General features: G+C 45.5%; 1 protein-coding gene across 1 annotated transcript; it reads left to right on the forward strand.

The window, feature by feature from the left end:
* Positions 1 to 142: 142 nt before the first annotated feature.
* LOC119163256 (uncharacterized) lies at positions 143 to 22,143 on the forward strand. The gene is made up of 9 exons (XM_037415212.2): positions 143 to 221; positions 286 to 376; positions 502 to 576; positions 12,143 to 12,234; positions 13,227 to 13,370; positions 15,296 to 15,413; positions 18,447 to 18,563; positions 19,622 to 19,717; positions 21,137 to 22,143. Coding segments are annotated over exons 1-9 (957 nt in total). The 5' UTR covers positions 143 to 219; the 3' UTR covers positions 21,359 to 22,143.
* The last annotated feature ends 612 nt before the right edge of the window (positions 22,144 to 22,755 follow it).

Below are 22,755 nucleotides of genomic sequence, written 5' to 3' on the forward strand. Positions count from 1 at the left end.
CGCGCACCAGACCTCCCAAAAAATAATCATGCAAAAATATTACAACAACGGGAAAACAAGTTGAATTTGCGGCTAAATAGTCACTTGTTAACATGCCCATTTTCACCAAAGATTCAGCGTTTATTCTTTTTGCAGCACGTTTTGAATCGGGTTTTGCTGGCTGTTCTGTCTTAAAAGGCATCAGTTTTAAAACTAGATTGAGCATAATCGGCGCCGATCATGTAAGAATTACGACTAATTAATGTCTTCCGGCTATGCGATTGACGCAAATCTCTCTCCCCGCAGGGGTTCCATAAATCTGGAAGCCACCAAAGACTTGTTGTTGCTGTACGAGACGCTCATGGACGTAGAAGAGCAGCGCAACTTGCTATGCGAGGTAAGATAGGCGCACAGTTTTTATTTCTTTTCTTTCGTTGTCATCTGTCATTAGCGTTGAATCTCTTGTATTGTTGTTGCTGGTGAGCAATGATTTAAGCAGTCTTCGATCTCATTGGGTTGCAGGACCAGATGCTGCTAAATTTTCTAGTCTACGTTCTGCAGGAGACAACCGATGATATTGTGATGCTGTCCCTCAAGGCAAGTTCGCACGTAGAGAATAATAAACTTTTTTTTTTATTCTCTACATGTACGTAACTATGTTATAAAGTGTCAGCACATTCTTGATTTGCTTGTTGGCTTTTTTTCTTTGTAATTGTCATACACAATTTACATCAAGGACAATTACATCCGCTTGTACGCCTTAGTTTTATCAAATGAAGAATTCGTTTGTCAGGGAAAAAAAAAGGTTGCTTCAGTAAATACTAATTAGTAAAATTATTTTTAATGGATCTATAACTGAAGCCATGCTTCATTGTATATAAAAAATTCACAGCCTATCCACGAAGGGTACCTAGTGATATTATTTTCAAGGATGGATGGATGGATTGATTGATATGGCTGTACCCTTTAGATCGGGCGGTGGCTAACGTCACCAAGCCGTAATACTTAGTGACCCAAAAACTAGATTTATTTTTTTTTCCTTTAAATAGTGAGGTTGAGGACTCATGCTTTGCAGTGAATGGTTTAATTTTCACTCGTGCCTTGACTTTAGCCACCAATCAGATAACCTCGTTCTAGTTAATTGTACCTACTTAAAGTCTGTTTGCCATCCCTGTCCCTAAACCCCAGTGCTTTGAAAAACTCTGCGCCATCGTCCTGAACTATAGGGTGAAGCCCTTTACAGAACATTATAAAGTGTTCGGCAATTTCCTCTTCCTCTCCACACGCACTGCATACAGTGTCTACCCCTTCGTATTTAGCCCGATATGTTTTGGTTCGCAATACTCCTGTCCTGGCCTCAAACAGTAGAGAACTACCCCGCGTATTATCATAGATCCTTTCCTTGGCAATATCCTGCTTAAAGGTTCGATAGATCTCTAGTGCAGACTTCTTGATCATGCCAATTCTCCTCATATCGGTCTCAGCTTCCTTCACATTCTTCTTAACCGATAATTCTTTTTCGTTTGGCCCTCTGCTGTTTTCTAAGTATTTACCAGTCAATTTTCTGGTTCGCTTCCTCCATTTTGTATTGACATTCTTCATGTACGAGCAGCTGAATACCTTCCTAGCCCAACGCTCCTCCCCCATTTCTCTCAATCGCTTCTCAAATTTTATCTTGCTGCTAGCTTCCCTGCCCTGAAATGATGTCCATCCCATATCACCTTGTACTCCCTGATTTGGTGTATTCCCGTGAGCCCCTAAGACAAGCCTACCTATTCCACGTTGCTTAATTTCTAATCTTGCTTGAATTTCTGATCTCATGCACAAGACCGCATTACTGAAGAACGTTAGACCAGGAACCATGACCCCTTTCCATATTCCTCTCTCAACATCATATTGTTACGTAAAAATGACATGAGGCGTGTCTATTTAAAATCTATATTCAAACTGATGCGTATGGCGTTGACTAAGATAGAAGACAGCACGCACAACTGACAGGCCACTTCCTCGTTGTCATCTTCTGACCGCTGATACGTCAGCAACGTAGCATTACCCCCCCGGGGGTAAAAGCACCGTCTCGGTGCACATTAACTACGGTCTTCAGTAGGCAGGTGGTAAGGTTTTAGCCTGCTGACGTGCACAACATCACTGGGTGTGGTTGCAGGCAGGCTTGTGGTCTCAGATGCAGGAATGATCTCATAGGTGACGTCGGTTACCTGGCGGATGATACAGTAAGGACCCATGTAGTTAGACAACAACTTCTCTGATAAGCCAACTCGACGAACTGGGCACCACAGGAGAACAAGAGAACCGGGTGAGAACTGAACGTCAGCATGCCGGCTGTCGTAGATGGCTTTCTGGGTGGCTTGCGAAGCCGAAAGTCTAGAGCGGGCGATCTGACGTGCATGGTCGGCACAAGCAATAGCGTCAAGTGCATATTCAGTTGACGGCGTTGTAGTGGTTGGAAGTAAGGTGTCGAGTGGTAACTTCGGATCACGGCCATAAAGCAAATAAAAGAGTGAATAACCAGTGGTGTCGTGGCGCAAAGAATTGTACGCGAAGGTCACGTGAGGTAGCGCCAGGTCCCAGTCATGGTGGTCGGAGGACACATACATCGCGAGCATGTCCATGAGAGTCCGATTTAGCCGTTCAGTAAGGCCACTTGTTTGGGGATGGTAGTAAGTGGTCAGCTTGTGGTGCGTCGAGGAAGAGCGCAGAAGATCGTCGATCACATGGGACAAAAATGCGCGGCCGCGATCCGTGAGTAATTGGCGAGGAGCGCCATGGTGTAGGATGACGTCGTGGAGCAAAAAGTCTGCAACGTCAGTAGCGGTGCTGGTGGGGAGCGCTCGAGTGATGGCATACCTAGTCGCGTAGTCTATAGCAACGGCGACCCACTTGTTGCCCGATTTCGACTTGGGAAAAGGACCGAGAAGATCTATACCAACACGGAAGAAAAGTTCGGTTGGGATGGAGATCGGTTGAAGAAGTCCAGCCGGGGGCGCAGTAGGTCGCTTCCTATGTTGGCATTTATCGCAGGAGGACACGTAACGGCGAACGGACCGGGCGAGACCGCGCCACAAGAAGCGGCGACGCACGCGGTCGTACGTCCGAAATACACCCAGATAACCAGCAGTTGGTTCATCGTGAAGCTCGTGCAGCACGGTTGAACGCAAATTTTTCGGCACGACAAGAAGGAGCTCAGGGCCATCTGGCTGAAGGCTACGACGGTACAGCATGCCATTCAGGAGGACGTACATGCGAAGAGACGTGTCATTCGGAGCAGATGCGAGACGGTCAATAAGTTGTCGCAGAGAAGCATCACGACGTTGTTCATCACCAATCTGAAGAAACTGGGACATTGACATGACGCTGAGGCTAGGCTCGATGTCTGGTTCGTCGGGCTGATCAACAGGGTAGCGGGATAAGCAATCGGCGTCCAGATGGAGACGTCCAGACTTATAAGCAACCGAGTAAGAATACTCCTGTAGGCGTAATGCCCAACGACCAAGTCGTCCAGTGGGGTCCTTCAGAGAAGAAAGTCTACACAGCGCGTGATGATCTGTGATGACACGGAAAGAACGGCCATACAAGTAAGGACGGAATTTTGAGACCGCCCAAACAAGGGCGAGACATTCCCGTTCTGTTATAGAATAATTGCATTCAGACTTAGAAAGCAGACGGCTTGCGTACGCGATTACACGGTCGTTGCCCCGCTGAATTTGCGCCAAAACTGCACCAATTCCATGACAACTCGCGTCTGTTCGCACTTCTGTAGGAGCATCAGGGTCGAAATGTGCAAGAATAGGAGGTGTCGTTAGAGCGGTGATTAGCTGAGAGAAGGCGTCAGCTTGAGGAGGGCCCCAACAAAATGGGACGTCTTGTTTGAGAAGGTCGGTGAGTGGCCGTGCGAGTGCCGCAAAGTTTTTCACGAACCGGCGAAAGTAGGAGCAGAGGCCCACAAAACTGCGAACATCATGGACAGAGCGTGGGACTGGGAAGTTTGTTACAGCGCGTACTTTCGCCGGGTCTGGCCGTACGCCGGAAGCGTCAACAAGGTGACCCAATACGGTAATCTGACGAAGACCGAAGTGGCACTTGGAGGAATTGAGCTGCAGGCCGGCTCGTCGAAATATGGATAGAATGGTTGAAAGGCGTTCAAGGTGGGTTGAAAAGGTAGGTGAGAAAATTATCACGTCGTCCAGGTAACACAAACATGTCGACCATTTAAATCCTTGTAGGAACGTGTCCATCATTCTCTGGAAGATCGCTGGAGCGTTGCAGAGCCCGAATGGCATGACCTTGAATTGGTAAAGACCGTCAGGGGTAACGAAGGCGGTCTTTTCTCGGTCCATGTCATCTACACCGATTTGCCGGTAGCCAGATCGGAGGTCGAGAGATGAAAAGAAGGTGGCGCCATCGAGGTAAAAAAGCACATTGGCAAGCATAAGAGTCGGGTCCCACCTATAGCTTGCGCTGACCCGTTCGTACCGGTTGATCCATTTGTCGATGTCAACGCCATCCTGACCGGAAAATACACCGGGATCACGAGCAGGAGGTAGAACGACTTATGTAGAAGTCACGGTAGGGGCAGGTGGCGAAGACGATGGTTGTTAAACCTGTGACATGGTTGGACCTATGATGATGCGGCCGTTGCGGAGCTTCGTGATGAAGATGGAGAAGTACCCAGCACCTCCACCACAAAGATGTTACGTAAAAATGACACGAGGTGTGTCTATTTAAAATCTATATTCAAACTGATGCGTATGGCGTCGACTAAGATGAAAGACAGCACGCACAACCGACAGGCCACTTCCTCGTTGTCGTCTTCTGACCGCTGATACGTCAGCAACGTAGCAATATCTATTATAATTCCACAGTGCCCTGTTTTTCATCACCACTGCATTCCTGTTACCTATAGTCGTCACGTGTATTTCGTGTTCTCTTAGGTACTCTGTCCCATTGCTTATTCATACGCCCAGATATTTGTATTTACCTGTTATCTCTAGTGTGACCTCCTGTATTCTAAGCTCACTACCTTCATTATCATTAAAAATCATGACTGCTGATTTTTCCTTACTGAATCTGAAATCTAACTTATCTCCCTCATTACCACAGATGTCCATCAATCTCTGCAAATCTTCCTTGTTGTCGGCCATTAGCACTATATAATCTGCGTAGATCAATGCTGGTAGTGCCTGTTCAATGAGTTTTCCTTGTTTGACGAAAGAGAGAGGTTGAATTTCAGTCCACTTCTCTCTAATTTGGCCTCTAATCCTTGTAGGTACATCATGAATAACAAGGGTGACAGAGGACACCCCTGCCTAAGCCCCCGTTTTACCTCTGCAGGCTTGGATACCTGTTTTTCCCACTTTTTAACTGCCTTATTACCTTTACAGATATCCTTTAAAAGATTAGTGACTCCATCTTCCACACCTAGTGTGTCCAGTATTCCCCACAAGTCCTCTTGAACCACGCTATCGTACGCTCCCTTGATATCCAAAAATGCTAGCCACAGGGGCCTGTGTTCCTTTTCTGCTATTTTGATGCACTGCGTCAGTGAGAACAGATTGTCTTCCAACCTCCTGTGTTTCCGGAACCCATTCTGCAGTTCCCCCAGCACCCCTCATCCTCTATCCATGCCTGCAGTCTTTCCTTTATAATCTGCATCGCCAGCCTGTAGACCACTAATGTCACTGTTATAGGACGGTAGTTGTTTATGTCAGCTTTGTTCCCCTTTTCTTTATAGATCATGCTCACCCTGCTAAGTTTCCATCCATCGGGGACTTCAACATCGATTATTATTTTGCTCACTGCCTCTCTCAAAGCGTGCTTAGACTTCGGACCTAATGTCTTTATCAGCATAATTGGAATGCCATCTGGGCCTGTTGATGTACTACTAGGAACCCTCTTCTCAGCCCTTTCCCACTCTCATTGTAAAAATGGAGCCATTGCACCACTTGATTCATCCTTGTCTATTGTGGTGCATAAAGCACTTCTTTGTTGAAGCTGTTCTGTCACCCTTGTTCTTATATATTCAATAGCTTCGTCTCCTTCTAGCCTAGCACCTTGAGCTGTAGTTATAAACCTCTGCTTTAGGCTCGTCTCATTTCTTAGGGAGTTTAGATAGTTCCGAAATTTCGCAGCTGCCTTTCTATCTTTTTTATGTACTTCTGCCAGCCACCGAGCTCTCTTTCTTTTAATCTTTTCATTGATCAGAAGGGATGCTTCCCTTCTACAGCTTAGAAAGATGTCCCATTTTCTTTCAACATCATCTGTCGGTTCACCCCATTGCTTAGCATGTCTGTGTTCCCTAGAGGCTTCATGATGTTTTTCTATGGCTCTGTTGACTTCGTCATCCCACCGACTCTTGGGTTTGTGTCTTCTTTTCCGGGGTGACTTGTCCCGTGCCTTAGCAAGCTCTATCTCAAACAGTCTAATTAGATTCGTGTATATCCACACTGTTTTATTATCCTCAGTGATTACTTTCTCAATTTGTTTAGTAGCTATTTCTATTTGCCTTTCTGAATAAAAATTCTCCTGTAGTTGCTCATCTTGTCTTCTTCCCACTTTCACTGTTCTTCCAAAACTTAGCTTGATACGTTTGTGATCACTACCCAGACTTCTGGGGCCATATTCATCTATGTGCATTCCCCTGAGCCTATCATACATCCTATGGGACATCAGTGCGTAATCTATCGTCGACTGAAGCCTTTTTACCTCCCATTTTATTTGCCCTTCACACTTATATACACATAAGAACACAAGATGATGATGATGATTAAAGGCCTCCCCTTTGAATCGGGGTGACGGCATGCGCCATCTAGCCTACCTTAATAGTTCGAGTTTAAATTCTGTCCCTCAACTCGGATGTCTTTTTCATTTTGCCCAGCCGCTACTCTTGGCTGGGATGTTATTTTATCGACTTCTCTGCTTTTCCTCCACCAATACTCCAGCCGCTGCTTAGTAATACCTACTGCTGACCAGTTAACGCTTCCATCAACCGCGAAGCCCAGCGCCTCAGGAAGTGTGACCTTCCCCCCATTTCTATCCGGCTGAATCCTTTGGCATTCCATGACTATGTGGTCGATTGTTTCTTTATTTATGCCACATCCAACACATGTCTCATCCTGTGACGAATATTTGCTCCTGTAAGTTAGAGTTCTCAAGCAGCCAGCCCGTGCCTCAAAGAGCAACGCACTACCTTTATTGTTGTCATAAAAGTTTTCTTTCCGGATCTCTTGTTTGCTTGCCCTGTAGATTCCCAGCGATCCCTTCTTTTCCATCCTCTCTTTCCACATGAGCGTCTCTGTTTCCCTCACTTGCTTTTTAACTGGCCCCCTTTGCTTATTTGCCGCGGTCAAGTTATATTTAGTCGCCAGCTTTCGCGTCCTCTTCCGCCATTGGGTGTCCACACTTTTCAGGTACAGGTATCTGTGCACTCTGGCTGCCCAGTTCTTCTCATCTAAATGTCTAAGTCGCTCCTCAAACCGTATTTTACTTTGTGCTTCCCTCGCCTCTAATGAAGCCCAACCCATATCGCCTTGTACAGCCTCGTTTGTAGCCTTACTGTGAGCTCCCAGAGCTAACCTGCCGACTGCTTTTTGGTTAACCTCCAGCCCCGACAGGATATCTGACTTTAAGCATAATACGGCATTAGAGAACGTGAGCGCCGGCACCATTACCCCTTTCCAGATGCCTCGTACTACCTCGTACTTATTGTGTCCCCAAAGTGCTCTATGTTTCATTACTGCTGCATTTCGTCTCCCTTTCAGTTTGAGGTGTTCTTCATGAGCATTCAGGTAGCCTTTTCCTTCATTAAGCCAGATCCCCAAGTATTTGTACTTATTTACTAATGGTATGGCTTCCTGTTGTATCCTTATTGGTGCTACATGAGGTTCCTCGTTGAACACCATGACTCCAGATTTCTGTGGGTTAAAATGTAGGCCTAGGTATGTTGCCTCATCACCACAAATGTCAGCCAGTTTTTGAAGTTCTTCCGCATTATCCGCCAGCAGTACTATATCGTCTGCGTACATCAATCCCGGAATCCGTTGCTCCACTAACGCTCCATTGCTTCGGTGTGACAAATCAAAGCCCAATCCACTCTCCTCTAGTCGTCTTTCCATTCCTGTAATGTACAGTGTGAACAGCAATGGCGAAAGAGGGCACCCCTGTTTTAAACCTCTTCGAATGTACACGGGCTCTGTGTATGTACGCCCTTCCCATGTAATGTGTGCCTTGTTATCCTCATATATTGCCCTTAGCAGCCCTACAAATTCCGACCCAATCCCCTCCTCTTCCAGTATATGCCACAGCAATCCCCTGTCCACGTTGTCATAGGCACCCTTTATGTCCAGAAACAGTAGCCATGTTGGTCTGCCCTGTGCTGCCGAAATTTCGATGGTCTGGGTTATGACGAAAAGATTGTCTTCCAAGCGTCGACCCGGCCTAAATTCATTTTGCAGTTCCCCTAAAATACCGTTACTTTCAACCCACTTCAACAACTCGGCTTTGATGGCTTGTATAGCTAATCTATAGAGCACTGACGTGACTGTAATCGGCCTGTAAGAGCTCGCCTTGTCCCTTTCTCTCTTGCCTTTGTAGATCAAACTCATTCTACTTTCGCGCCAGTGCGCAGGAATCCTCTTGGATTTTATAGCGCGCTCGATGGCTCCATACAAGTGCGCCTGTCCCGCTGGTCCCAAATGGTTGATAATCTCTATCGGGATTCCATCCGGTCCTGTTGCCGTACTTTTGGGAACACTGTGTTCTGCCTTTTTCCAGTCCAAAAATTCGATATTAAATTTTTCATCTGCCACTCTTTTATTTGCCACCTGTGTCCAGTTAGCCGACCTCTCGCGTGCTTGGCCGAAAGTATTTCCTATGACTCCATGTAGGTATTCTAATGCGCTGTCCCCCAGGAGAACGTTACCGTCCCCGTCCTGTATCTGAGTCTGCATCTCTTTAGTCGTCGTTCCCAATGCTTTTAAATGGTTCCAGAATTTTCGGGGGGCGCTCTTATCCTTCTTACGTATGTCTGATACCCATTTCTCACTCGCAGCTTTAATCTTCGCTTGTACTAGTTTCTGCACCTAAAATTTCTTTTCTCGGTACCGGCTCCACGGTAACTGCACCTCATTATCCTGATATCCCATTTGCTTTGCTTTTCTGTGTAGTCTAGAGGCTCGTCGTCGCTCTTCAATAGCCAGTTTAATTTCCTTGTCCCACCAGCTTCGTGGTTTCCGTTTACCCCTCCAGCGTTTTTTTTTCCTTACTTTGTTTATTTCCTTTTGTATACAACTAACAACCTCGTCATATTCCCACACCTTTGTTGGCTGTGCTTCTAATTCTCTTTCGATGCTATTGACGATGTCTGCTATCTGCTTTTCGCTTACTTTCGGGAGCCCAACCTCCTGTGTTTTCTTCCTAGCCTCCCCACTGTCAAATTTCAGGATTATACACCTGTGGTCGCTGCCCAGACTGTTTTCTCCTTCTTCATCTATCGTCATTTGGTTCAACCGCTCGTACGTGTGCTCTGAGATCAGGCCGTAGTCTATGCAAGACTGTCTACTGCCGCTTTGCCACGTTATCTGCCCGTCGCATTTATGTTCCCGGTTAACTATTACCAGTTGCTGTTCTTCACACATATCGATAACCATTGTACCGTTATAGTCTGTATATCCATCCAGATCCTCAATGTGGGCATTTAAATCCCCTGCTAATATCACCTCGCCAGATTCTTTAAATTTTTTTATGTCCTTCCTGAGGCAGTCCACCCACTCTTTATTTTGTTCTCTGGCGTCATTCCCTGTCCACAGATAGGCCACTCCCAACCGTGTCTTTTTTCCCCCCACCGTTCCACTAACCCATAAGTGCTCCTTAGAGCCCTGATTTTCCCTCTGCCAATTCCCTCCTCGCCTAATCAACATGCCCACGCCTCCACCATTCCTTTCTCCCACTGCCCTGTTGCACCCCACCCATACTAATCATCCATCACTGGTGGCTCCTCCATATCTCTCAGGTGGGTTTCGGTCAGGGCGTACACGTCAATTTCTTCTTTCTCGAGTTGGGTTTGTATCTCAATCCATTTTTCCTGCTTGCGGCCGCCTTGCATGTTTATATAACTAATTTTAATCCCCCGGTTTATTTTCCTTTTCTTTCCTTTGTGTTTCCGCCGCCGTGCATCATTGCCCCCTCCTTCCTGCCCTTCACCACCCCCTCCACTCAGTCCGCCTTCTTCTTGAACGTTTGGCCTCCCCCCAAAAAAGCCACCGCGCTGGCTGCCAATCGGTGCCCTACATGCTCAGCTAGACGGTTACTGAAGTGTATGCCGTCAGACACAAACGCCCTGTTGCGGCCTGCATGGACCAGGTTTCGGTTCAGGTTGACCACCTCGAACTTCATCGTTTTACCCAGAGTCCAAAGCTCCCTGTTTGCCGTAACCACCGCCCTTTCTACGTGGACTCCCTGTTTCTGCACCTCCGGCACCGTGCAGACAGCAATCTGCACATCCTCCGAGGTCGCCCTCAGCTCAGTGATCCCCTTCGCAATCTGCTTTGCGAACCCTCCCCCAAGGACATATACACGACATTACACATAACGCCATCTTGTGAGCAATTTTTAAAGCTAACTTGAAGTGGCTGCTACGACATTCTACGAGAGAACAACCCACACCCTAAGGAGCTTGGCCCCTAAAACTGTGACATAGGCTATGAGAATTAAGTTTGCCTTGCCTAATAGCAATCGTAATGTAATCAACAGAACGAGTGTGATTGATGCCATTGCAGGATTATCTTTAATAACCCGACAAAGGTTTTTTTGAATGCTCATTGTGTATATATGTGTGATGCATAGTTTTTGTACTCCAAGATGTTTGTACACAGCAGGCAGCTGGTCTCCACATAGCTGGTTATATCAATATTTTTAAAACATCGATGTTTGGTAGGTTGGTGAGAATTCATGTCTAAAAAAGTTGGCCATGCTGTTTCCGACACTATGGAGGGAAGCAGCGTTTTTTTTTTTTTTTTCTTGTTACCGAGGAGCCGTTTAAACCAGCCATAATCTGTCCAATGCAAACAAAAAGCGCTGCTCCGCAATGACATCATCGCGCGTTGCCTAGCAAAGAAGTTGCACTGCTTTGCATCTGCTTTGCTGGTGTATACAAATCACTGCTACCAGCCACACTGCACGCAACTGCTCGGTCATACCAGACTTGGGGAGTCCAAAAGAAGTTCACACTGCCAATGAGGAAGCTGCCTGCCAGTAATCTAAAGGCTGCAAGACCTGCATCGTTTAATGTAGTCCACTACCTAGCGAGGTCCAAACGGCGAGGGTCAGTTGTGCTGAACACGAGTAATACTTGGCATTTCTTGGCGTTATTTAGCATCTGATTGTATGGGCAGGAACAACTAGGGACCTATAAACTCCACTGTGTCTTCAGCCTTGCACCTCCAGTGCAAGCTATGCCAGGCTTTATTTAAAAGGTTACTCCCACTTAGTACAAAAGAAATGCTCGCCTTAGTGCATGTACTCACAAATATCTTCAGTGCAAACAAATAATTTCGGTTGCTTTTCACCTTAGTGGTGAACAGAACTCTTGTGCTTACCCCTAAAGCATGTTCTTTCACGCTTTGAGGGCAACTTGCCAAGGTGAATTGCAAAATATTCCTGTTGTAAATTCTTCTAGGTGTTAATGTTATTCCAATTAAGGTGTAAAAATGGAAAATTTGGCATGGTACTAGAACATAAACAAATATTATTATCATTTAAAACTCACGTTTATTTGTATGGTGCTTGAATAAACAAGCAAAACATTGTCATGTGTTATCTCTGTTTACTTTCACTTGCGTTTTAATCTGCGCACTAAACTTCTATCTTCTAGTGGTGTTAAACGCTGTACTGCTGATTGTGATTAACTCCGATCCTTATCAGGTTGGTCAACAGTGATGGGCTCCCTTCTACAGCTTGCATAAGGAAGCAAATCACGATGAAGAAATTCAATCCGCATCAGCCCTGATCTCAGTCATAAGTGACCGTATAAAATTGGTGTTGGACAAACACCGTTTTGTGCTCCTTGATCGTGTAAGACCAGCTGTAAAAAAAACACGAGATAATCAATTTATATTTCTTTGCCATCATTTTCCCATTCCTGTTCTTGCAGGTTCTGGCTGCACTATGCGCTGACGACGACAGGTGCACGACAGTCTCGCAGACCTTCGGCCTCTCGCCTTCACTGGAACAGCTGACTTCCGGGTAAAGTACTGTGCTTGAAGCAAGAGCTCTGAAATGCACACCGCATGCATTTCAAAGGGACACTAAAGAGGAACAGTGACCTGGCTTAAATTGATAAACTGCACGCTGGGCACTCTAATGCCATACGTCTCACTGTCATAAGTTCATTATTAGTGGAGGAAATCAAGTTTGAAGATTCATTTTTAAATTTCACACCGAAATTTCCAAATGTGACGTAACAAATTTCAGAATGAATGATTCATATTTTCGCGACACAGGCTCGATGACATTTTCTTGGAACATCATATGCCAAGTCAATGCACCCACAGACGGCAATGTACTTCATTTTTATCGATTAGAAGCTACGTAGGACCCAGTAGACACTTTCAAAACTTACCACATCCCGATGTTTGGTGCTGGAATCTCGAGGTGGCATCTCCACCCGCATTTCCTCTCTTACCAAGCATCGTGTTTCGGCAAGAGGAGCGTTTTCGTAATTGTGAAATTGTACTTCACTAATATGCAAACAATCGTTTTCTTCCTTAGTGTCCCTTGAAGCATTGGCTTGTCTGCTTACACGCGCAAGTGCTTTCCCGCTTATGTAGACATAATGCGCTGCCTATTGCTGACACATCTGTCTGCCTACTACATTTTCCTCAGGTGCAGAATTTTGTTCTTTTCTTTCATCCTTTAGTGCTTCCTTTCTTACTTAAAGCTATACATGAGTGTTGTAAAGTATTTTGAGATAAATGAATGGGAAGTGAAATGCTGGGGGCCCTTGTACTGTGCGATGTCAGTCTACATTAAAGGACACCGGGTGGTCTGACTTTGCAGAGCCCTGCACTGAGGCGTGCTTGCTAATTATAATGTTAGTTTGGCATGTGACACCCTTGAATAAAATATTATTTTATATTTGAGATGAACGAATGAGCTCTCAATAATGGTTCTTCAAGCACGTGCTGCCAGAGGTTACGACGATCGGGCAAGATAGTTATGGGTGTTTTTCACTACAGGGGGCACAACTATGGCATCAAGGAAGCTGCGCTGAGGCTCAAGATGCGCCTGCTCGAAGCCCGAGTGGCGCTTCTGTCCAGGCAGCAAGAAGAAGCCGCCTGGGCCGACGTGCGGCTGTCGTTCAGGGACTACTGCAGTGCCGGGTACGCATTTATTTGTGCAGTTAGGTACAAAAAGCAGTGTTTTCAAAGGCACTAAGGTGGCAAAAAAGAAATGTGATGTTATTTTTTTTTACTTCATCGTATAGACACAGCATTAACTGCTATGTCTTGCGTGCTGCTGTCAATTCGGTGGCTCGTTATGTTTAAAGGCCAATTCCAGTCAGTTCTTGAAGTCAATAGATCTCAGTGAGATTCACTGGGTATGCTCGTTTATCCACTTTCGCCATGCACTCCAGATTGCAGGGTTGAGAGTTTTGCAGATTCTTTTCAAATGAATTTTATCGCTTGCCTCCAAGTGCTTGCCAGAATTAATGGCAACATTGTATGTGTGACGTTGGTTTTTACAAGGTGGAAGTGACGGGACTGATGCGCCAGTGCAGCGTCTGCTCGTCTGTTATGGATTGTATGGGTTTCGCCGGCGCTTCCTTGGTTGAGCGTGCAATTTCTCTTTCCGTGTTGGTGAGCGTGCGATAGGTGGCAAGTGGTGTTGCATTGTGGGCTGCACGTGATTTGCCATACATTCACTATAACAGCGTAAGCGTTTTAGCCTATCGCCGCAGGCACAAACTTGAACGGCCTGTACAGGTAGTGCCATCTGGTGGCATTATGTGCAACCAAGTAGGTTCGGGCAGAGTCCTTCAATGCTTTTGAAGGACTCTGGTTCGGGCAAAGGATTACATCTAATGTAGAAGCGCACTTGGTTGGGTTTTGGTTTCAGCATTGCACTTTTTCGCTAACTAAAAGTTATTTTCGAGTTTGTCAGGCATGTGACAAGACTGTTTCAGGAACATAAAAGAAGTGTTATCCTGACATGGTCGAAAAATCGCCAGAATTTGTCTTTAAGACAGTATTAAAGTACATAGAACAAAACCGTAGTTTCTAGCAATCTAGATATTGTGGAGCCCTCCGTGCAAAATCTAACATTCAATATGCAATCGGGAGAGTTGCGAAAATTTAGCGAAAATAGCAGTTTTCTTTTCGAGGTACTGGTTAAGCCCTATATGTCCCATATGTGTTTTTGGCCACATTGAGGTGCCTTTTTTTTTCAGTGGCTGAAAATAAATGCATGTAATCCACATATCTTTTTCTTTGAAGTTTTCTGCTCTTTTAACTGATGCAAATTCAAATAAATTTGACAAATATTCATGCTTTGGTAAATCTTTTACCATTAAAACTTAAATTTGTGTTCATTGGCATCTTTGAAAATTTCCAACACCAAAAGTGTAAAATGCATAATTTCAATTCTGCTTTAGTAGTTGTATGCGTTTATGCAGAACTGTATTGGTTGCCACAAAATTTACACTTGCTGAAAGACTTCTGTTACCCACAGCATCTCAACTTATCGACAGACGAAAGGTGTAATGAAGCTACAGGAGCTGAATGTGTTTAAACAGACACGCTCTGGAGACCAAGTCGGAATACAAAAACGCACAATGTCTTCCAACCGCCCTATAAGGTATTCCGACAGTGTCTTATACGCAGCTGACTCCAGATAAACATTCCAACTTTTGTACATCAAGTACTTTTTGTTAAATTAAAAAAAAATCAATTGTACACAAGGAGCTTCTCCAAGAGTGCATGTTCTCGCTACTTGCTTTTGAAAACACTGGCTTTCAGCTACAAAAATACTCTTTACGAAAAGCACGAATGTGCTAAGTATGCACAAAGGGACATCCTTAGCAAATTGCTATAGAAAATAATTTTTTTTTTATACTTTGCCTTACCTTGTGCCTTTTGTGCTTAAACTAAAAAAAGAAAGGTAGTCTGAGACAATTGCAGTGCATCAATTGCACCTCCGTGTCACTCTTTATAAGAACACTCTTCGCACAGCTTTGGCACATTACTAAACCGTTCTGTTACTTGTAATAATTTGGCCTTTGCATGAAGCACACTATTTTTCATTTCAGCAAGGACAGCAGTTGCATTGCAGCGGTGCCGTCTCCAGCCAAGTGTCCGCCGTTTCTCGGGCAACACAATGGGGCAGCAAAGGTTGTTTCCCTGCATATTGAGGGCCTCTTTTCTGAGGTCAGTACGTCATAGCCACTGTTTTGTTATTCATAAACAAGCACAAAGCTAATATGGGGCTCACATAGTCACGTCGTGATAGGGCCTGTTCCAAGACAGATTTCTTGATTGTGGTTGGCTCCTTCACGCAAGCTGCAGATGGGGGCCAATCAGTGTTCAAATATTCTATTGTAATCAGGATTAAAGAGACCATGCAACACTTTTCAACCTAATCATCGAATGACTAGGTTGAAAGAGCTTATTGCCTCATGAATCAACTGTCACAAAAATTTCAAGAATCCACGAAGTTAGAAGCAGAGTTATAGGGATTAATGGCACACTTCAAAAGCTTTCTCCTTTCGTGCCAGAGAGCACGCTAAAAGTTAAGGAGGAGGCGATGACATGTGGGCAATAAAATGCATCCATTCGTCATCAACTTGAGCACTTTTTTTTTACAGCCAAAGCTGTTATGAGATCACAGCAAAGGTTGCATGCGTACCTGTTTGCTGCCCCCGGTGTCCGTAACCACTATCACAGGGAATGAGAAAAAAAATACTGAGAGCGTAAAAAATACTAGAATCACAATGGGATTCGAACCCGGGTCCTTTGCGTGCCAGCCCAATGTTCTACTACTGAGCCACGCCAGTGCTTGAAACTCCGTTGCAAACTGACCCTAGGCAGGCTTGATGTCGGGGAAAAAATCGTGATAATGTGAGCAATAAATCACTTTGAAACAGCCAAGGAACAACCAGGCATCAAACAATGCGAATTGCATACCGAGTGGGTCATGAAATGCTACACCCCATTACTAAAGCTTCAGGCATAACTCTTTATTGTCACCAGCTACAGCATATAAAGAATTGCACAAAATTTCTTGCAAATGTGTAGCGGGTACCACGCTTCTTTGCAGAATGACGAAGGATATTATAGTGAATGCCTCCCTACTACACAAAAGTTATGATGATTTATGGGGTAGTGGGTACACTGCAAGTCTGCTTACAGCAGTTCCCCAAAGAATGTTTAAAAAAAAGCTCTAAAAGACCGCTCTCCCAGCTTTCGCTCTGACTGTGCTGCACATTGTGTGCAGGCCTGTTTTTTTTTTCTTCGAACACACACCTTACTTTCCGTGTTATTGTGAGTGTGTGCAGACACGTGGCGGCCTCCATTGGCAGCCATGGTAACTATGCCGCTCACGATGTTCGCATCAGCCAATGGCTGTGGACTTTGGGTTTGTGGCATCATTCGTTGAAGTTAAACGGAATGATTTCTACCTGGCTTTGAGAATTCAATGTAAATTCCACGCCGTGTGTCGCACTATGGTGTTTGACCCATGCATTCTCAGGAGCCTCAACTACCAGTAGGTAGTGTTTTATGGCCATGCTGGAAAAGTGTTGCCAGGCCCCTTTGTCATAAGCACTGCACCGTGTCGCACATGTATAAGTTAAGGTCATGCTGTAATCTGTGGTGTACGCAATGCACAAAGCATACTTGAAAGTGCTATGATGATTTCATGAAGAGTGACAAGATTTTTGGCAGAAGCCCCGCCACGGTGGTCTAGTGGTTAAGGTACTCGGCTGCTGACCCGCAGGTCGCGGGATCAAATCTCGGCTGTGGCGGCTGCATTTCCGATGGAGGCGGAAATGTTGTAGGCCCGTGTACTCAGATTAGGGTGCACGTTAAAGAACCCCAGGTGGTCAAAATTTCCGGAGCCCTCCACTACGGCGTCTCTCATAATCATATGCTGGTTTTGGGACGTTAAACCCCACAAATCAATCAATCAATCAAGATTTTTGGCAGAAATAAAAAAGTTTGTTCTGAAGGTTTGAGACATCTTTTTTTACACTGTTAGTAGGACTACTGAATAAGCCACCTTCGGTCTCAGCTACTGACTAAGCTGGGCTTCGATAGTGTCTGATGTTGGATCTGTGATAGCATCTGACAGTGCATCTGTGATATCATCTGCATTGTTAGATAGTGCATGTTTACACCGGGTAATGGTTCAGCAATATCAATGTTTAGTGAGCTTTATACATCTTGTGGCTATATGGTGATCTTGCTTTCGCCAGTCATGTTCGTACATAGCAGCGCCACACGTTTATTATATGATTCCAACATTGAGAGTAATGTGGCTGCAGAAGGTCATAGGCAGCCGTTCCTAGGTTGCACAAGGCTTGTGGCAGCAAACAAACCTATTATTCTGGAGTGTTGCACAACATCGTGTGCAAAGCTTGATTCTATCACTTGAAGCTTAGTGATAGCCACCTTAGCCACTAGACCACCGTGGCGGGGCTTCTGCCAAAAATCTTGTCACTCTTCATGAAATCATCATAGCACCTTCAAGTATGCTTTGTGCACAGGTCTGCAAGTGTCCCCATTCACGGCAGCCTCCTCTGTCTGAATAGTGGGCGGCACTGGAAATGCTCCTTTCTCCTCTAGTTGCAGATCATAAATGGCCACAAACCACATGAACACGTGTGGTGTGACGGCCTTATCTGTAATCACAATACGCATCCTGTAGTAACTAGCCCAGAGTGACCGAGCCGGACTGAGAACCAACGCAGAATCACTTTATTTTGCAGACGAATAAGTATATATATAGCCGGCTTGCCTATGACGTTACAGAAGTGGATGACGTTGAACACGTTTTGACACTGCACTTCTTATCACATCCTAGTCGCCTCGCTGCGCAAACATAGCTTCTGTAACACACGACAGTCGACTCTTCCAAGCCAACGTGCTACGCCAGACCATATTAGCACGGAGCAATGCGCGACTTATTACTGCTGTTCATACCCATGTGGGCTCTAGCATGCAGGCTTGCACAAGTGAGTAATGAACACTTGTTACAGTATGCTGAAGGGTCTTGTTGTCACCTGCCTTGTCTGGTCATCACCACATTTGTGTTCACGCAATGTTTTGAGAGTACTTCAAATGTGGTTGCATTGTATCAGACTCCGCAGTATTCATTACGATGAATTTAATATATGAGCACTTTTAGAATACTACATGGAGAGAAAGGCCTCTTCTTTTTCTTTTATTGATATTTCTAAACAGAGCGACACAGAACTGTGCAAGGAAAAGCTGCTCGCTGTGCAAGGTGTCATCAGCTTCACGTTCGACATCGAGAGGCGGCGGTGCGTCGTGCGGGTCAGGTCGGATATCTCGCCACGGGTGAGCACGAGGCCAACACTTGGTTCCGTTACCACTAGGCAACACAAATGCGGAGTCAGGTTTGAGCGCATGCTGCTGGTACTGTACGTGCTCTGTCCTTATGTAGGGTGGTACTTTCAGTTCATTGGTGTAGCATTATTACTGGGGAAAGAGTGAGACGAAGTGCTAAATGGGTGACACAGGCGTTTTGCGTTTAGTGCTTTGGCCCACACAAGAATGGCGTTCGCCCTTATGCCTAGTTCACACTAAAACATCCGCTTTATACAGCGACCGAAATTCCCCTGCCGCCGAAACGCAGCGTCGTTCGCAGTGGACGCGCCCCGCGCCGCCGAATATGCCATCTACTACGGGGCGAACGTGGGATGGATGCGCTGTCACCCGGTTGTTGTCGCGTCTCGCAAACGCTACTATGCTATCCGGTGGTGTATACTTCGACGATTCTCGTACGCAAGAAGCAAGAAAAGACAGTACTGCTTACTTTGCTGGCAAGTAGCTGTCTTGTAATGCATGAAGAGCAGAAAAACCACCGACGCCAGCGTCGTTGGTGGGTTTGTTTTGCTCTGCAAGACCGCAACAAGCTCGGTCACGCCAACAGCAAGCTCGGTCACCTCTTTCACGAAATACGGAGGCGAAGTAGGCACAGAGTAGGTTAAACTCCCGTTGGTTTCAACATTCAGTTACGTGCATTGCGGCATAATGCACTGAGCATAACAAGTGAGTAGGGCTTGGCCGCCATTTTTCAAAATTCCTTGACTAGCACTCCTATTGGTCCGCGGTGACCGATTCGGCGGCAAACGCCGCAAAAATCGGTCCTAGAGCGATCGGTGCGGAGAGGGCCCTTTCGGCGGATCTCGCCGCCGCTGAACCGGATTCGGAGCAATTTCGGCGGCCGGAATGCTCAGTGTTAACGCGGCCTTATAGACGAGGGCAAATGTCATTTCTCCACCCTCAGTTATGTCGTCCATATAGCACTTCAACCCCTCTCGCCCTGATTTTGTTGCCTTTTCTTGAAACCTTCAAGTATCAAAACGAGTGTGGTTCTGTTGCACATTTTCCAGGCATTGGTACAAGCCATCAAGTCAACAGGAACCATGTCGGCGATGCAGGTCGCCAACAGTACTATGCCAAAAACTCCAAGCAATAACAAAAGCAAGGTTTGTTCTTGGGTCATGATCTCGATTGCGCCCTGTCGTATAATGTACGTGTCCAAGCGGGATGTCAATGGCGTCTGTCACAAAATGAAGCGAGAGTGACACTTTACAACCTTATCCTTCAGTGTTCTCTGGATTAATGTGACTTGGTCATTGATATAACTTGAAATTGAAGATTGCTTATTACTCGAAGACAAAGCTATCCTGAAAAAATGGGTGGGTATACGCACTCTGTACATTACAGGTTATTTTCACAGTCCCGTAAAAACGTATCAATGTTTTACTGTAATAGTTTTTAACGAATGCTTTCTCACTTGCCCTTAACGTTGCTTCTACATAAAACTTTCTAAATACCTAATGGGCGCACTTCTTGGTGTGTAATCTGGTCTGTATCCATTTTAGCCAATAACGTGGACACATTTTGCTGACCATTATGCTGCTGCCTGTTGTCAAGTGTCGAGTGAACCCCAATATTGGCGCAAGATAGGCTGGCAAGTATAGTAGCCAGCCTCTGAGGAGGACAACGAAGTAGTTCTGTGTGCGCGTGCTCTGGGGTTCGGGTTTCTGGCCCTTGGGTTACGAAAGTAAACGCTTTGTTTTGTACCTGCGTCTTCGTGACATTTTCTGGTGGAAGTGCTGGGTACGGTAGATGATACGGTCCCCTGAGAGCACTCCTGACGCAAGTCCATCGAGTAGCTCAGCCGAGCTTACCCCTGTGCACGTACGTTCCAGCCGTCGTCTCCAGGGACTCGAGCCGCAGCACGGTTTGCTGCCTGAACGTCAGAGGACTATAAATCAAACAACGCCTAACGTCACCGCGCCAGCACCAGCACATCTGGTTATCAACCAGCCGAAGACGCCGAAGACATTTCACGGAGCTGCTTTTGAAGATGGCGACGACTGGCTCGAACATTTCGTCCGAGTCGCCGTCATCAACGAACCCCAGAGCACGCGCACACAGAACTACTTCATTGTCCTCCTCAGAGGCTGGCTACTATAGTTGCCAGCCTACCTTGCATCAATATCATATCTGTACGATGTATGTTGAATCTAGCAAAGATATTTTTGTGTCAAACACTGATGCAGAGTTATGAAAGAATACCCAAAGATGTAGACATAGCAACCCTGTTGAATGTGAATTAGGGTTATCGAAAGTATGCAGCATTTTTGTTACATTGACAACCTGAATTCCGGTAATCTACTTGCATATTTGTACCAACAGCAGTAACATTTCAATTGCGAAGGAATTGCGAATTTTCTCCTCGGGAGAGTTGCACAACATTTATAGTGCTGTAAAATGGCTGCTTAGGGCAGCACAAAAAAAAAAAAAAAACGTCGAACCCAGCGTCTCCATTGTACTAAACCTAAACTGTGACGACAACAAAACCAGTCTCATCATACCTGTACTTTTGATCTACATAGCCTTCAGCAGAATATACTGGCCTCGACGGTGATGAGGCCAGCGGGATAACAGAAGAGGAAAAGGATGAGCACGATAGAGAAAATCTCCCGGCCTACCTTCCCGAGGTGGACAGCCCGATTCGAGAGGACGCTGTCGTGCGGCAAAAGAAGCCGAAGAGCTCTTCTGCGACAAGCTGGCTTAGCTCGGCTGCCACGTTCATCACGAAGTCGCTCTACTGGTGAAGTGACTTGAGCTCAGTGACACCGCGACCTTCTTTGACATGACAAACTGCGTGAGAACTTTTACGAGGACTCAAGCCACTTGTGCTCTGTGTCTCTTATCTCAAGAAATGGCACTCTGTAAAGGCGTAAAAATTTGTTTTAAGATATTACCCAATATTCTACGGTGGCGTGAGTACCGTCTTGTTTGGTGGCTTGCCTTACGGCATTGTAGAGTACATCTGCACAACTGCCATTACAATCTCAATCTCATGGGAGGCTTATGTGTGATAGTAAAGCTACCTTACACATGTAAGGCTGACTGAGCCACAGAGTAGCTGTACACACAAGTTCTCCAATGTGTGCCACCATACCTGGTGTGGCAAGTTGTCATTACGTGTCTGTCCTCTGTCTACCACAATTGTGAGCATGCTTCGTAATTTCAACCTGCCAGCCATGCAGGTTCACAATGATTCTTCAATGCCTCGAGTCGCACATGTGTTGGCTACCAGCACAAAACGAGAAATGTGAATTGTAAAATCTCGAGCTTTTAGGATTGCAGTGTACAGCAGCAAATTGCAGCCGTGCTATATTGCAGTTCCTTACAAGCTCCCCACATTGCTGCAGATATTGCAAGTGTGTGTTTGATACTAATTATGTGCGAGTAATTTAAAGAATAGCACAAGCTTTAAAAAAAAATTGTAGGCATGTTTCAGATGATTGAAGTGAAATGAGAATGCTGGGAGTTTGTGTCTATGGTGCGAGATTTGATTTTATTACTCTTATAATAAATGCCTTTTAGAAAGCGAGTGATGTATCAATGTCATAAATTCAGGAGCCTTTCCCAAATTTGGGTAAGCGAAACTTGGCATGTATGCATGCTGAGCCCACAACTTTTATTTGCGCAATGCCCCCGCCCAATTTTATCCATCATGCCAGGAATTAGACTTTAATCCACGTGCGTAGAGTGCAACACTATGGCTGTTACCTGCTACAGCGACAGTCATGCACCCATACCTATGTTACAGTGAAATCTGGGATTGTGAAATGACAAGTGAACTTGACATTGCCATATTAGAAATGGCTGATTGCTCGCAACTTGCTTCAAAGAAGCACTAAGTTGACTAGAGTCAGCTGAAGGTGTGGAAGGATACTCGTTGCACCAACTGCTGACTAAACGGGCACGGCTGTCACAATGAACAAACCTTTGTAGACTTCCACATAAAAACCTTGTCAATACTGAATACGTATTTCTCCCAAATTGTCCCAGTTAGTAGTGAAAAAATGTACAAAGTGAACAGCTGCATAGTTTGCGTGTTGCCAGATGCGTAGCGGGCCCTTCGCTGATTCACAAAAGGTATAATTATGGCTTAACGGGCACTAAACAACTGTGCTTTCAATAGGCATGCTATGATATTCTG

This window comes from Rhipicephalus microplus, chromosome 9 (genome assembly GCF_043290135.1).
Source record: "Rhipicephalus microplus isolate Deutch F79 chromosome 9, USDA_Rmic, whole genome shotgun sequence".
NCBI classification, from domain to species: Eukaryota; Metazoa; Arthropoda; class Arachnida; order Ixodida; family Ixodidae; genus Rhipicephalus; species Rhipicephalus microplus.